Consider the following 16,652-nt stretch of genomic DNA (forward strand, 5'->3'; position numbering starts at 1 on the left):
AGGCATGGGGCAGTTCCTGTTCTCAAGGCACTCTGGACTGCCCTCTTCTCCTCTTGGTACAGTCAGGGAAATCGTGCAGGGTGAGGCTTCAGTGTCCTCTCAATTTGTGTGGCAATGTTACATGAATGGATCTGCCGGGCATTGATGCAACTCCATCGGAGGCAGCTTTTGCCTTCTGTCTCTATATATTCACTCACATATGTGTGCACATATACAGTGCACACACGTTCATAACACGCATGCATATACACATGCATAAAACCACCCTATCAGATACATGCACAAGTATGCACACACATGTATATGTGTGCAGGTGTATGCAGGCACACGCTTTATATGTGCATACATATACAGTGCACACACACATTCATAACACACATGCATATGCGCATGTATAAAATAGCCCACATCAGATACATATGCACGCGTGTGCACACACGTGTATATGTGTGCAGGTGTATGCAGGCACACGCGTATGCGTATGCACACCTGTGTAATGAGGTGTATATGCGCACGCATTTACAGGTGCGCATGCACATCCATGAACACGCACACAGAAGTGCACTCACACACACACTATTCCTATGACAGTGCGCTGCGCACACACGCGTGTGCACAGCACGCACATACATGTGCGCACACACGTGCACACACTTGGCGGTCACGACTTGGCGCTGCGGTCATGACGCTCCCCAGCTGCCCAGCGCAGCTTCCCGGAGCTGGTGCATTTTACACGCGGTGGAGCCCAAGGCTTTTTTGTTTTCCAGGCTGTTGTGTTAAAGGGGGGTGTCCATCCCCGCCCCCCGGGCCCCCCTCGGCGCACAGCGCTGTTCTACGTCGGAAAGGTGCCCCGCACCCCCACCGGGCCCAGCCCCGACCGGAGGGAGGGCGGGCCGCTCCCTTCCTCTGCAGGGGGAGCCCGCGCGCGCCTCCCGGGCCCGGCGCTCCAGACCCCGCCCGAGCAGGCAGGCGGGCCGCGCTCGGCCCCGGCCCCTTCCCCCCCCGCTCGGCAGCGAGCCTCGGGAGCGCGCGCGTGCGCCTCCCGGAACGTCTGGCAGGCGGCGGAGCCGAGCCCGAGCCAGTGCTGGAGCGGGAGCCGAAGGGGCAGGAGCTGGGCTCGGGCAGCGGCTGCGGGGGGCGGGTTTGCGGCGCAGTGCCGGCGGTCCTCGGGGCTGCTTCTAGCCGGCGAGCCGGGCCGCGGTGCCTGAAGCCAGCGGCGCTTTGCGGCTATCCAGCCTTACTCTTATTCTAAAGCATTCGCGGTACTCCTTTTTGAATGGAGCTGACCCCGAGTCAGAGGCTGGCTGCCGGTGCCACAAGATGGGCTTCGCCGCTGCCCTTGTGGGGAACAACAGCCGCTTGATTCTCCATCTCCGGGTCTGTCTGAGGGTAGGGGCCCTGAGACGGTGCGTGTAGGGATAAGCGTTGGTGAGGAGCGGGGTTTTCGTTTCTACGGAATCCTTCTTAGACCCCTGACCGCTGCCCCTTCCCCTCCCTCGCCCGAGGCTTCCAGGCACCCGGGGGTTTCTCGCCCGCCTCTTTTTTTGGGGGCTATCACTTTGCGAGGCTTGAAGCCGCCCCCTTCCCGCCCCAGGGCTGCCGAGCTGAGCAGCCGGAGGCGGCGTGGAATCCAAGCGCTCCCGCTGCCCGTCGGTCCGTCTGCCCGAGCTGGGAAAATGGAGGCTGTGATCGAGAAGGAGTGCAGCGCCCTGGGAGGGCTCTTCCAGACCATCATCAGCGACATGAAGGTACGGACCGGGGCGGGGGCCCGGGGGCCCGGCTCCGCACCCGCGCTGGGGAACGCGTCCCTGCCTTCCTCCGGTCCTGCCAGCCTCCCCCGTCCCCACCTGCACCAGCCCGGGGCAGGGATTAGCGGCAGCCCTTCTTAAGCTGCCCCTGCTGGGCCGTGGGTGCCACGGAAAAGGATGGCTCCTCACCTTCCTCGTCCCGACGGGACTGCGCCCGTGCCACCCTCGCCCCACCTCAGGGGCAGCGCTTGCTCCCCCAGCTCCAAGTTTCCCTATTGTCTTTGCATTCTGGCACTTGACTCCTGGGGGGGGGGGGGGGGCAGGCGGTCACCTGCCAACCCAAGCTGTATCCCGGAGGAATGAGAGCTGGTGATGGCGCGGGGGGAGGACCGCCGGGGAGGTCATTCCCTAGGGCGGCACAGTTGTGGGAGCACGGAGGAAAAAGAGCTCGCCGTTTGCTCTTTCTAGGAGGCGAGCAAATGAGCTGGGTAATTAATCCGTGTGTGCGTGTGCGCTGCGGGCATTCCTGCCCTCACTTTCCCCTTGGGAGTCGTGCAAAAGTTCCCAATGCCACCTTCGATAGCCTTCTCCCCTCTCCCACCACGCCCCCCCAAAAGAAAAGAAGGGCTCCCCCTTTCTAGTCGGCGTGCAAGCGCCTCCAACCCGCCCAGCCCCATTCTTTTATGAAAAACTCCGAACGTTCTGATGTAACCACTTTAAAGGTTACTTTGTATATGAAAAGGATTTGAAGGACAGTTTTTTTTCATGGAAGGGACGGCTCCCCCGACCTTTGGAGAGCCCGTAAAAGAACTAGCTCGCCCGGGATCCCTGCTCCGCTCCTCCCGAGAAAGGGGATGCTTCACGGCGGAGTGGGTGGGGTGAGGGTTATTTTTATTGTTTATTATTATTGTTTTAAATCTGCGTGTAGGGCTGCTTCTGTGGCTGCGGTCTTCCGCGGCTCTGGGTGGGTCGTGTTTAATGAAAAGTAGGGCTGCTAAAGAGAGCAGGCAGATCTGGAAAGCTCTGTGTGTGCGTGGGTGTGTTAGGGGATGCCTCGTCTGCTGCTGTCCTACCTTCTCCAGATCAGCTTTTGTCTAATGAGCAGTAAAGGCTCGGCCGGGGCTCCCTTCAGTTCGGTGGACTTCGGGAAGGGCCCCCCAGCTCCAACAGATTCTCTGCCACCCCAGCCTTAAAACACACGTAAGCCATCACCTCCAACACCGCCCCAGAAGGGTGCTTCCCCCCCCCCCCCCTTATGGTATCTTTCACCATCCTCCCTCCATCTTTTTCATTATAGAAGGAAAATCCCAAATCAAATTGTTGGGAATCTGACTTTGCAGGAGGACTTTTGTTTCCATAGATATGATCTGCAGTGAGACTCTGCTTGCTTGAAATTATTTTCATTGCAGAATCATTGATAAGAAGAGCTGGGAGGGACTTCAGAGGTCATTTAGCCTAATCCCTAATTTTATAGATTAGGCAGTTTAGGCCTAGAAGTTAAGTGACATGTCCAAGGTCACACAAGTTGTAAGTGGAAGAGCTGAGATTCCAACTCAGCCCCTTCACTCCACATCCACTTCACTGAGCTGGTCCTTTGAATGGCCAAAAGCCACCCCTACCGTCACAACCTTCTTTTGCCCTTTATAGATGTGGAACTGTTGAGGACATTTTTTTTTAAGATTGAGATTGATTCATGCTGCACTTTGAAATATGTGTGTTTATGTGTATATGGACATAATATGTATACACACAGAGACACATTTATACATACATACACATATATTCAACTCAAACCACCTCACCCTGTTGCCAAACCAAATGTTTATTTGAGTCAGAGGGATTTTCTAATTACTGGGAAAGGGTTTTGAGATCCATGATGGTAGAGACTGTATTTTTACTTTTTGAAGAGATAGATGGATGGGTGTTTCCAGTCTATGTAGTTTTTAGAATCCTCCCAAGCCAACCCACCACAATCTGGGAGTGTTCACATCTGGAGTTTTTCTCCTGTCTTTGTTCTTTTTAATCCAGAATCAGGGCTTGGTTCCTCCCTTTCAGCAGTCCCCATCCAAAATTTCTTAGAGGGTAATCCTGTTTGAGCATTAGGTGATGTGTGCCATTCCCCTGTTTACTCCCCTGGAGCATCCTTCAAGTTGATCATTCCTGGGGGCTAACGTCCCATTCTTTGCTCCTGCAAGGTTCCAGTTGAACATAAAGAATCCTCTATTTCATTCCCTTTCAGCTGTAGATTTACGGTTTGTGGTCACTGGACTGTTTCCCTTTTGAATTTCGTAGTTTGAAGAGTTGTATAATGCTTTTTTCCCCCCTCTCAGTACAGCATTTAAAAAGCAAGTTACAGTGAAAGTCTGAGGTAAATGTACCTTGGACTCAGCAAAATTTCATATTCTTATTTGGAGGGGACTAGAAAGAGGAAGAAAGGGGGAATGTCTTTTTCCAAGTGTGTTTTTTTCTTTTTGTAGGAGGTCTTTGCATACAGAAACACTGAGTATTTTCTTTGAAATTCCCTCTTCCCCCAGGATTCCTACTTGGATTAAAGTCTAATAAATAGAAATTTAAAAGAAAATTTCCTGATTCTTAGCCCTATGGCATAAAACTCTGAAAGTGTACAGATTATGGACTTACTAATGTTACATAAAGAATGGTGGAAGAAATTGATTTTTTGAAATCTGTTTAATGACCTTTGTTATTTTTTTTCCGCTTTTCCTTTCTTTTTTCCTTCTACCATGCGTTTATAACACCTCTGATCCCCCTTCTGTTTAGATTTTGAAGGACAAGTGTTGCACCCTTGGAAAAATAATAAAAATGGTTTCCAATTCACCTTCATCCGGCATATGTAGTAACCCATTATTATAGCATGGACAGATACATTATTTTTTAAAGAAAAAAATTATGAGTGCCTTTTGACCTGGGAGAGACTTAGGGAAAGAAAATCATTAAGCAGTTCCTTCCATAATGTCATCCTTCTCTCCAAAAAATGTATGGCAATGTCATTAACAGCACAGGAAGGGAGTAAGTTTCCTCTTTAGAGAATTGAAGTGAATAATTCCAAGGTTACTTACTACTCTCCATTCATTCAAGACTGGATAAACTTAGGAACCAGATCAAGAGAGATTACCCCCCCCCCATATTTTTGTTTTGAGATTTCAGTTAAGTCCTTACTGATGAGGAAACATATATACGTTGTACTTTTGGCTTGAATGAAATGTCAATTTTCTTTTTTGTGCTTTCTTTTCTTACCTGTTGTGCTCAGTGACAGCTGTATAGTCATGTGAAGAAACACAAATCAGTCTCCACTCTAGGAAGGGGAGAGAAGTGAGCATTTATTTAATACTTACTGTGTACCAAGTACTTTTTGCAGATATTACCTCATTTGATCTATGCCGTGTAAATTATGCCTCTGGTTCTTAAAATGGTCTTTTATGGTGGAGCTCAAAGGAGAGGAGAGGTGAGATATTCATAGAATGCAGAGCTAAGAGGTGATCACCTAGGCCAACCTCATTTGACAAAGAAGGAAACTGAGACACGGAGAGATTTAAATGCTTTGTCCAAGGTAACATGTAATAAATGGAAGAATTGGGATTTCACAGAATTTGAGTTTTAAGGGGCCCCGCTGGCCATTTAGGACACCACACAGAAGGAATTCCCAAAGTGGAATTTTCTTTGAAAATTATATCAGGCCATATTACAATGATAGGTTACTGCATTTGTCCTACAATGGGTTGGAAATCATCTTTATTGCCCTTCTAGGGTGTAATCCTTGTCCTTCAGAGGCTAAATAGAAGAGAGAGAGGATCTGAAGTGTTATAAACACATCCTAGGAGGAAAAAGAAGGGAAAAGGAGAAAAGCAGGGTAATCATTAGACAGGAATCTCCACTCCAACAACATTCAGGACAAGTCTCCAGGCTCGAGTTTGAAGACCTCCAAGGCCGGGGAACTCAGCACCCCTGGAGGCAGCCTCTTCCACTTGTGACAGCTATGACTGCTGGGTTTTGCCTGACATGAAGCCTAAATTGGGTTCAGCAACTTTGACTAATTGCTCCTGGTTCTGCCCCTTGGGGCTGAAGAAGAAAAGTCTAATCCCTCCTCCCCATGTGACAGCCCTTGAGGACACTTCTCTCTCCCTCCTATCTTATCTCCCTTCCTAGCTTCTCTTCTCCCTGGTAAACATTCTCGGTTCTGATTTGACGAAGGTCTTTTGACTCCCAATCCCCTATACTTTGTAGGGCCACCCCAGTGTTGACTAGGTAGACAGGCTCGTGTTGACTGAGATAGAAGGAAAGGTGGATTGTGACACTGTGTCAGATGTTGGCAAGGAAAACAGTAAAGAGGAATGGCAGGTGCTGTGGAAGTCTAGACATTTGTCATGAAGGCCCTTGACTGACTTAGGATCCTGGATTTAGAAGTCGAAGGAACTTCAAAACACAAGGTGTTAGAACATAGAGTGTTAGAGCTGAAATGGACGTGAGCAGGCATCTTCTAATCCAATCCCTTCCTTTTGTAGTCAGTTAGGAGGTGCAGTGGATAGGACTCTGGACCTGGAATAGGGGAGAGCTGAATTCAAATCTGGCCCCAGACATTTATTAACTGTATGACCTTGGACAAGTCACTTCACCTCTGTCTACCTCAGTTTCCTCACCTGTAAAATGGGGATAATAATAGCACCTACCCTATAGGGTTGTTGTGAGGAGAAAATGAAATAACACTTGTAAAGTGCTTTGCAAACCTTTAAGCACTATGTGAATGCTAGCTATTATTTTTATTATTATTACTAGCTGTATGACCTTGGAGAAGTTACTTAAAGTCTGTCTGCCTTAGTTTCCTCATCTGTAAAATGAAGTTAATAACAACACCTGCTGCACAGGATTGTTGTGAGAATCCAAGTGAGAAATTGCCTGAACACACCAAACACATTTGTTTTTAGTAAACCGGGACAGTAAAGAATTTGGCAATGCTCAGGCAGCTGTTATATAGAAGGAGGGGTAATCTTTCAGTTGAACTCTAGGTTGCTAACCTTGTTGATGTTTTTCTTCTTTCAATTATTAATTTACCTTTTAAAAAAGGTACAGATGGGGGGTGGGAGGATGGACAAGATTTACCAAAATCAAAGGCTTTCATCATACTCATTGCTCAAGAAATAGCATGTTTTGTCAGAAGCTGGAACGGTCCTGTCGAAATGAGAACTTTGTACAAGGTTAGGGCATTGTGCCTAGCAGTTATATAAAATGACTAAGGTGGGGTTGTACGTGTATTTCCTAAAAGTCTCCACACCACCTGGGCTTTTAGAGAGGGTGTCAAGTTTCCAGCAGAGTACCTGCAGGGAGCAGGATAGAATTCCTTGTTCAGTTCCTTACAGTTGCTCTGTCTTCCCCCAACATCCCCTTCCTAAAATTCTTACTGGAGTGGGAACTAGTAAAGGACCTTCTCTGAAACTCCTGGCAGCCTCTTGTGACAATTTCTCTCATCACATGGTGGGATGGGGAGAATTGTTTATATTCCCTGGAGATATCCCTCAAGACCCTGTTCCTAGCACTTTCCAAAAGAAATGGGAATGGGAGAGGATAAACATTTATATAGTACCTACTGCACTAAGCACTTTACAGATATTATCTCATTTGACCTTCACAGTAACCTTTCAAGGTAGGTGATGTTATTATCTGTTTTACAGATGTGGAAACTGAGGCAGAGGTTAAGTGACTTGTCCAAGGTTACAGAGTGGCAGAGGCTGAATTTGAACTGACATCTTCTTCACTCTTAGGTCCAGCACTTTATCTACAAATCCAGTGTGATTTTTTTTTTCTCTTCCAATTTTTAACAACAACAACAAATCTTTTCTTGAATTTGTCACTCAAAAAAAAAAAAAAAAGGAAAACAAGCAAAAGACAAATAAAACCCAAGAGTTTTTTTGTAAGGTTGTCTAGCCCATGTAAAATAGATCAGTCACTCTGAAGGACAAACTTGTAAATCATTGATACCATACCTGATGTTGGTGTTTCACATAGCAAATGGTGGGTGTTTGACCAGACTTTTACAGCTTCCTAAGGTTTGGTCAGTGGGGGAGGAAGGGAGTGAAGGCAGAAGGCCATAAAACTAATAGCAGGGAATCGAGGGAGGGGTTTATGGTTAAAGAGCATGTGTTTTGGTAGCTTTAAAGTGGTTTAGGATTTATGTTTGTGAGATCTATGCCATCTTTGGTGTGGTAAAGCCTTGGAAGGAGCATCTCTCTATCAATACGCCTTGGTCATACGTTCAGAAACAGATTATTAACTATTACTAAGCTGTCAGGCAGCTCCGATGAAGTCTTTTTGAATTATACCCGTATGACTGATTTTTCTTTCCTCTGATCAAATAGACCTTTCATTACTACTCTTAGGCATCTCCTCAAAGACTTAGCTCAAGTACCATCTATATATAGCGAGAGTTCTTAAACTATTTTGTTTTCTAATTTTAATTTTTTGGTGCCTCAGACCTCTTTGGCAGTTTGAATAATGCTTTTAAATGCCTAAAATAAAATAACATAGGATTACAAAAGAAACCAATTTTATTAAAATAGCTACATTAAAATATATATTTGAATTATTTTATAATTTTGAATTATATATTAAAAATGGACCACCCCCCCCAAATAAATTAATGGACTCCAGGTTGAGAACCTCTTTTCTATCAGAAACCATTCTTTTTTTATCCTTTCACCTGCTCATGCCTTTCCTCTCAAAACTAACTTGTATTTATTTCTATTTATTTGCTGTATGAACTTATATGTGTGTGCCAGTTATCTCACCAGTTAGAATATAATCACCTTGAAGGTACAGATTTTGTCCTTCATTTATCAAGAGTCACGTAGATGGTACAAGTGGATAGAATGCTGGGCCTGGAGTCAGGATGATCTGAATTCAAATTATGCTTCAGATACTTCCTAGCTGTGTGACCCTGGGCAAGTCTTTTAACCTCAGTTTGCCTCCTTTTCTTCACCTGCAAAATGTGGATTATAATAATAGAATCTACCTAGCAGGATTATTGTGAGGATGAATAAATGTTTGTTAGGGCAGGAGAGGTGGGGCAGCCAAGTGGAGCATTTGTTAGGTCACAGGTCCTCCAGTCAGGAGGACCCGAGCTCAAATCCTACCTCAGACGCTCACCAACTGCACGACCCTGGGAAAGTCACTCAACCCCAGTTGTTCCTCCTTTCAAAAAAAGCTTGTTGGTTGATTATTTCTCTCATTTGTACTTTGTCTTTTTATTTAGTAATAATAACATATTTGGGATTATTGTAGATTTAGAGCTTAATTGAACCCCTTAATTTCCTTAAGCAGCCTTGGAAGCCATCTAGTTTAATTTCTTGATTTTATCATCATAGATCTAGAACTGGAATGTACCTTAGAGGCTATCTGAGGCCATTCCTTTCAGTTGACAGATGAGGAATGTGAGAGGTTATATGGTATGCTCAAGGCCATCAAGGGTAGCATCAGTGGTGGGATTTGAACGCAGGTGCTTTGACTCCAGAACCGGTGTTCTGTCTTTTGGATTTCATTTCCTCTTCTGAAGTGATTGTCGGTTTACAAGCTGCTTTCCTCATAACAAACCTGTAAGCTAGCCAGTTTGCATGCTTTACCACCACCAACTGTTTACTCTAATGGCAAAGATTGCATCCTGTTTTTCTTTGCATCATACTCAACTCCTAGTAAGGTACATTAATAATAATAGTTAACATTTATTTATTCATTTTTATTTTATTTTTAAACATTTTTATTTATTAAATAAAACAAGCATTTCCATAACAATAAAAAATGAAATGTAAATCTATTATGTACAACTTGCTCTTCCTTTAAAATATGTAATAAAGTTATTATGTACATTTATTTATTTTTATTATTATGTCCTAGCTTAGCAAAGCAGAGGTGCCTCTGATCACCTTTGAAGCATTTGCAGAGTTCTCCGTACTAGTTTACAAGTTACTGGACGTCCATTAATGTACTTGAGCTTCGCAACAAACTCGTGTAGATAGTCAAATATTATCACTCTCCTTTTACAGATGAATAAATCAAAGCTCAGAGAGATAATGACTTGACCAAGGTTACGCTGTCAGTCACTAGCAGAGCTGGGGCTCAAACCCAAATCTTACTATAGCCCAGCTCTTTCCTAGTATTAAGAATGAGTTATTTAGTTTTTTCTAATGGGAGATGATTGAAGAGTTAAGCAGTTTAACTTTAGGTGGGCAGACTGTAATGCTGATAAAACTGTATTAAATAGCTAATTGTCTCTGCTAATGTAGAGACAACAGGGCAAATGCAGGGCATTAAGGGAGCCAGTTGTTTGATTGATAGGGCAGATTGGTCCAATGGAGAGAATCTGGGATTTGGAGTTAGAAGCCCTGGGTTTGCCACACGACATTTTCACTTCATTCCATGTGACAAATCACTTGGACAAATTACTTACCCTCTCCATGCCTTGGTTTCCTCATCTGTTAAATGAAAGCATTGACCTAGATGAAGTCCCTTTCATTTCTAAATCTGTGCTCACAATTTAGCTTGAGACCATTCAGTGTTTCAAGTACATATGTAGCATAAAAATTTCCTATAAGCACATAGTAATTCTCTGAAGAATATCTCTTTCTTAACTCTCTGCCAAAGAGGTGTTGTTGTTAGGAGAGGCCCTGATGTCCTCTTTTTCTCAGCATTCTCTAGTGTTAGGACCATTTTAACAGACTGACGACTGTGAAAGGATCATTCTAGACACAAGTGGTGGGTATTGTGAGCAAAGTCATGATACAGACTGGGAGCCAAGAGGGAGAAGATTACAAAGGTCATTTGGATCAGGACAGGGATGACGAGACTGGGATCAGGAATTTCTCCTTGGTGGGTATTAGTACAGTGGGTAGAGTACTGGACCGGGAGTCAAGTCTTCCTGAGTTCAAATCTGGCCTTAGACACTTCCTAGCTGTGTGACCATGGGCAAGTCCCTTAACCCTGTTTGCCTCAGTCTGTCAGATATACTGGAGAAGGAAATGGCAAACCACGTCAGTATTTTTGCCAGGAAAACCCTAAATGGGATCACAAAGAATCTGACCCGACTGAAAATGAAAACTACAGAGAATTCTCTTTAGGAGTTAAGACTTTGGGAAAGTTATACAAGTAGCTGGGAAGGATGGTTGGGAAGGAAGCTTTAACCAAAGGCTGGTGCTACACTGGTTACAGTAGGAATAGATAGGATGGGCAGATATTGATCAGTTTGATAGTATAGAATTAAGTGTGTGGAGAGAGGGAAGGATCAGAGTTCAAGCCAGTAGTGCCAATTACAGAATTCTTAAAGGGATGGGGGTGTACTTTGAAGAACCTTGTGTAGTTTTGGGAGGAGCAGAGGAGAGAAGGATTAGGTGACAGTGGAGCATTGGAGGTGATTCCCAGATCTGTCACCCCATGAAAACCACATTTTTGCCAAGGTCTCTGACAGTCTCCAAGATCCCTGCTTCTCCCACTCATGGTTCTTTTCCATGTATCTCTGGAGTTGCAGAGAGACTAGATAAGGTACCTTCAGAGAATAGTTTTCTTTTTTTTTCTACCTGAGGGAAGATTTCTTTTCTTTTCTTTTCTTTTTTTTTTGAGAAAAGTAGTGCAAATATTCCTGGTGAATACGTTGGTACCCTTTGTAGCTCTAATAGCCTGCTTTTCTCTCACTTCAAATTATGTGAATTAAGGAAATTCACCCAAAGTTCACATGATTATAAAGAGAACTGATTGCTTTACCTTGAACTTTGTGTCCAGACCTAGAACACTGAAAAAAAAAGAGCTTTCTGTATTTAATTTCGACAGAATCCCAATGGTTGTAGTTGAGTCAGAAGGTCGATTAGAGACCTGTGCTCTTAGATGATATTGCCAAAAAAAAAAAAAAAGAATTCTTCCTGTATTGAAACTTGGCATCTGTGTTCTTGGGGTAGATTTTCTAAGTGCTTTTCCACTCCTTTCTCTCTCTTTTCTCTTGGTGAGTGAAAAATCAATTGAGTGCCTTTTGAATCATGCTTTCTATCTCTGAATTTGGAAAGCACTTTAAACAAGTATTAGGTAGATTAGGATCACCTTTATCAAACAGCTGGGGATTGCTGAGTTGGAACAGGATTGCATTCTTTCTCCAAGTATTCTTTTCTTTCTGCCTCATAGGACAGGACTTTAGTAATCTGGCTCTCTCTCTGTCTCTCTGTCTGTCTCTGTCTCTCTCTCTGTCTGTCTCTCTCTCTCTCTCTGTCTCTCTCTATCAGAAGTGGGTAGGGTGTCTGGCTGTGATAGTCTTAGTTTACCATCTACCCTCCTTTAGACTACACTCAATTCTTTGTGTTTTAGCTAGATTCTGTGAGGACAATGTTTAATTACTAACCTTGCTGCCAATGTTATCATCGCTATAACAACCATATTGTAAAACCAACTTGGAAAGACTTAGGAATTCTGATCAACCCAGTGACCAAAAGACATAGTTCCAGAGGACTCAAGATGTGACGTGCTCTCCACCTCCTGAAACAGAGCTGATGGACTCAGAGTGCAAACTGACTTTTGTCTTTGGACACGGCCAGTTGGGGGAATTTGTTTTGCTTGATGATACATATTTGTAAAAGGAGTTTTGTGTTTCTTGCTTTCATGGTGTTAGGGTTGGGGGAGGGGAGGTAGGAGGGAGAGAGTTCTGATCTTAAAATAAAATGAAAAAAAATTGCCATTGACACAATTAAAACAGCCCCCTCCCTGAATAAGATAGCATTATTTTTAGAACTTGTAATGTAGAAGCTAGGAAATGAAAAAGTTCTACGTTTTCCCAGCTGGATAAATCCTCCCTAGGCTCAGTGCAACATTTACCTGTAGCCAGGGTTTATTTGCATTTGCTTTTCTCTATTTGCAAACTCTATTTCTGTCTGTTCAAAGGAAGTAAATGTGATGATGTAACAGGGCATTGATAAACTTGTTTTCAAGCTTATCATGGAACAAGTGGTTTTAGGGGCAAAGGCTCTGTGCAGCTTAATGACCACCCTTCTCTCTTTCTTTTGAAAAATTTATTTTAATTTATGGAATAAAACAAACATATCTACAACAGAAATAATGATTAATAAAAAAGATGATTGAACATGAAACTGCGAGTTTTAAATATATAATTTTTATTTGATCTTTTAAAATATATTATTATCTCTGTTTCCTCCTTGGCTACCCGAGTTCAGAGCTCTTATCGGACTTAGTGTATTAAAGATAGATGGTCTCTGTATGGCCAGTCTCTTTCCTGATGCACAGGAAGTGATCATCCTCCCTACTTGATCATGTTTCTCCCTTCAGTGGTTTTTCATTGCCAAGTTCATATTCATTACTTTGCCATTCAAGGCCCTCTATGTTCTAGTACCAACATATCTTTTAACAAAATTATCTATTATACTTACCCTTCTCATACTTGTCAATATATTCCAGCTAAACTGGGCTAATTTTTGTTATTTAAGTATGTTTGGCATTTTCCTTTATAGATTAATCTGCTCTCTTTTCTCTGTCTAGAAGACCCCCAATGTGGCTGGCTGAGAACCTGTCTGCCAAAGTCTAGGTCAAATAGTATATCTTATACAAAAATCTTCCTTTCTACCTTCATCCTTTCTCTAAACAAGAAAGGATATTTTTCCCTTTTAAACTCCCATTTAACTTTGTTTGGATCTCTCTTAGAATACATTTTATTCCACCTTGTTTTATAGTTATTTGAATGCATATCTTACTTCCCCTTATCATAATGCTAGAGGTAGACAGGACCTTAGAGGTTATCTAGTTCAGCTGTCCCCCTCCCATTTTACAGATAAAGAAACTGAGGTCTGAGGATGGCAAATGCTTTGTCCAAGGTCACGCTGGTAATAAGCTTCGAGATGTGATTTGAACCCAGGTATTAGGGCCCCTTTTTACTGTACCACACTGCCTCAGTTATGAGCTCCTTAGCAGTAGAATTCCTATGTAAATAGTAGTAAAGATAATAATAAAATAAAAATAATAAATGATTAAAAGTAATGATAAATAAAACAAATAAAAATGATAAATAAATAATATCAAATAAATCTAATTTAAATATCTCTGAGGTTTCTAAAGGGCTTTCCTTAAAACAGTTCTGTGAGGTAGGCGGTGAAAGAATTAGCTCTCCCTCACTACCAGAAATTTGAGGCTATGTGCCAAGAACTCCCTCTTTTTGTCTCCTCCTCATCTGCTATCATTTAGGCATTTCCTCCTTCGTTCTGGTCTGATTTGAAGAAGGGGCCCTTCTTCTTGCTAAGGCCAACCCCTTTACATCGTTCCTCCTCTGTTTTCCACAAGATTGTCCCTAGTGTCATCTTTTTCTCAAATCCTTTAATAGCACCTTATCTGCTGGCTCCTTCCTATTGCCTCCAGATACTCCTATTTCTCCACTATCCTTAAAAAACTCTCCCTTCATCTTGCCATCCCCTCAAACTATCATCTTTTATCTCATGCTCTTCTCAGCTAAGGATCTTGAGAAAGCCTGTCTAAATGAATTACCACCAGATCTCTCCTCACACTTCTTTTAAACCCTCTGCAGTCTGGCTTCCCACCTCATTCCCACTGTTTTTCCCCAAACTTCCATCTATCTCAACTGCCAAGTCTAGTAGACTTCTCTTGGGCACCGTTGATTGCCTTCTCCTTCTGGATAACTTCGTTCTCACTAGGTTTTCTTGACACCGCTTTTTCCTGGTTCTGTCCTCCTATGTGGCTGACTACTCCTTCACTGGTTCTTCGTCTAAGTCATGTTCACTAACCAAGAGTGTTCCCCTAAGACTCTGTCCTGGGTCCTCTTCCTTCTCATTTCTCCCTGTACTGTATCACTTAATGATCTTATGAGCTCCTCTGGGTTCAGTTATCTTTGTGTACTGTATCTATATCCAGCCCATGACTGTCTTCTGTGATCCTCTTATTTCACCAACTGCCTTTTTAGACATTTCAAATTCAATATGTCCAAAACAGAACTCGTCATCTGCACCCCCTGCCTCCAACCTACCCCCTCTTCTGAACTTTCTTCTTACTGTTGAGTAAGTGTACATCTATCCTCCAAGTCACCCAAGCTCAAAACTATGATGTTATCCTAGGTAGCACTCCCATGCATTCCACATGTCCAATCTTTTGGCAAAACATGTGATTTTCTTCCTTCCTAACCTCTCTCCTATACACTCTTTCTTACACATTCCTGTTGCTCTGCTTCTACTTCAAGCCCTTATTACTGGTTTTTGTTTTTCTCTAGCACCTTAGTTCAGTGCCAGGCATATAGTAAGTACTTAATAAATGTTTGTGGACTGATTTATATATGAGGAGTTAATTGGAGACTCAGAGTGATAAAGGGACTTGACTAGAGTTTCACAGCTTGCAAATGCCATCTGGAACCATGTCTCTCATCTTTTAGCTCCCCAGAGTCATAGTAGGGCCTTTTATGTAATAGGTATTCTCAATAAATCTAGACTAGAATTAGAGCCATCAGCATTTTTTATTTTTGTATTTTTCTTTCAATTACAGTGATAGAGTAGGTATATCTTTGGGCATACTTTTTATCTGCTATTTTTATTTTATTTATACTGTACTGTATTTTACTTATAATATGCCTTTGCTTCGGAGCCTCCCACATATAGAATACTAGACTTGAGTTCAAGAAGGCCTTGGTTCAAATCCTGCCTCTGGTATTTCCTAGCCCTGGGACCATGGCGAGTCATACAATGGGGATAATACCTATAGTACCAACCTTACTGGGTTGTTGTGAGAATCAAGTGAAATAATGCGTGTCATACATTTTTTAAACTTTCAAAGAGTTATGTCAGGGTCAGTAAAATATACATTAAATTCTATGTACCTCAATGAGTGAGAGAAATTCGAAGAATGACAAACTTCTCCTAAATATCTGATAGCAGAGTGTGATTCCCATCCCCAAATTAGTCTGATGAATCCTCTAACTCGTCAAGATGGAGGAAGAGAGGCACCAGTGGTTAAAGTATACCAGCCCCTCTTGTTGGGAGAGAGGGACTAGGAATGCTGAGGGGATCTTGGTTGTAGGAATACTCTGGATTATTTCTTCTGCAGATCTGAGTTTTATGTTCAAGCACCCACTTGTTTAATGAAGCTGAGCAGAGGTCATTAAGGAAGTCTTTGAATTTATTTCAATGACTAGTCATTGTTTTAAAGTGTCTGTTTATTAAACATTGAGTTAACTTTGAGTTGGCCAAAGGGTAGAGCAGGATATGATTCCTTATGACAAAAAGTGGGAGTGACAGCCCAATGGGAAGGATTTAACATAAAAAGAGCTGGCCTTTGGGACTAGACGATCAAAGACGCTGATATTTTTAGCATCTGAGGCACTCTATCATCTGGCTCCTGTTTACTTTTCTTGCTTAATTTGACATTATTCCCTCAGCCACACTCTTTGTTGCAGTCAGTCAGGACCACTAGCTGTTTCCCAAGTCAGCAAACCACCTCTTGCCCTTATGCATTTGTAGGCTTTCTCTCCTGCCTGGAATGCACTCCCTCTTTATTCATGGTATCCTTATCTTGCTGAAAAGCTCAGCTGCCACCTCATCTCTGTTTCCCATTGAAAAATTTTTCCTCTCTCCCCAAACATTTCCAAAGTGCTTGGACCTCTTTCTAGCCTTAAGTGTCTCTCACCTTGAAATATATTTATCAGTACAATTGTCATATTTCTTCCAGTAAAATGTAGGCTTGCTAGAAAGCAGGGACTGCATCATTTTTACCCCTCTATCCTCTGGATATAGCATAGTGCCACATATTGTAGGTGACTTAGTAAGTGCTTGTTAAATTGAATAGAATATTAAGTAGTCAAAATGACATTGCTGGAGACTGAGGACCACCTCAGAGCATAAAAAAACTTGGAGAATAAGG

General features: G+C 43.0%; 1 protein-coding gene across 12 annotated transcripts in view; it reads left to right on the forward strand.

Annotated features, from left to right (window-relative positions):
* Positions 1 to 1,038: 1,038 nt before the first annotated feature.
* Positions 1,039 to 16,652, forward strand: part of MTSS1 (MTSS I-BAR domain containing 1) — a 228,650-nt gene continuing 213,036 nt past the window's right edge. For 6 of the 12 annotated variants that reach the window (XM_072603106.1, XM_072603110.1, XM_072603117.1 and 3 more), the window contains exon 1: positions 1,039 to 1,748. In XM_072603106.1, coding sequence (XP_072459207.1) covers positions 1,677 to 1,748 — 72 coding nt within the window. In that variant the 5' untranslated portion in view covers positions 1,039 to 1,676. The remainder of the gene's footprint in view (positions 1,749 to 16,652) is intronic. The other 6 variants (XM_072603104.1, XM_072603112.1, XM_072603108.1 and 3 more) reach the window with 1 other exon arrangement.

Source organism: Notamacropus eugenii, chromosome 4 (assembly GCF_028372415.1).
Source record: "Notamacropus eugenii isolate mMacEug1 chromosome 4, mMacEug1.pri_v2, whole genome shotgun sequence".
NCBI lineage: Eukaryota > Metazoa > Chordata > Mammalia > Diprotodontia > Macropodidae > Notamacropus > Notamacropus eugenii.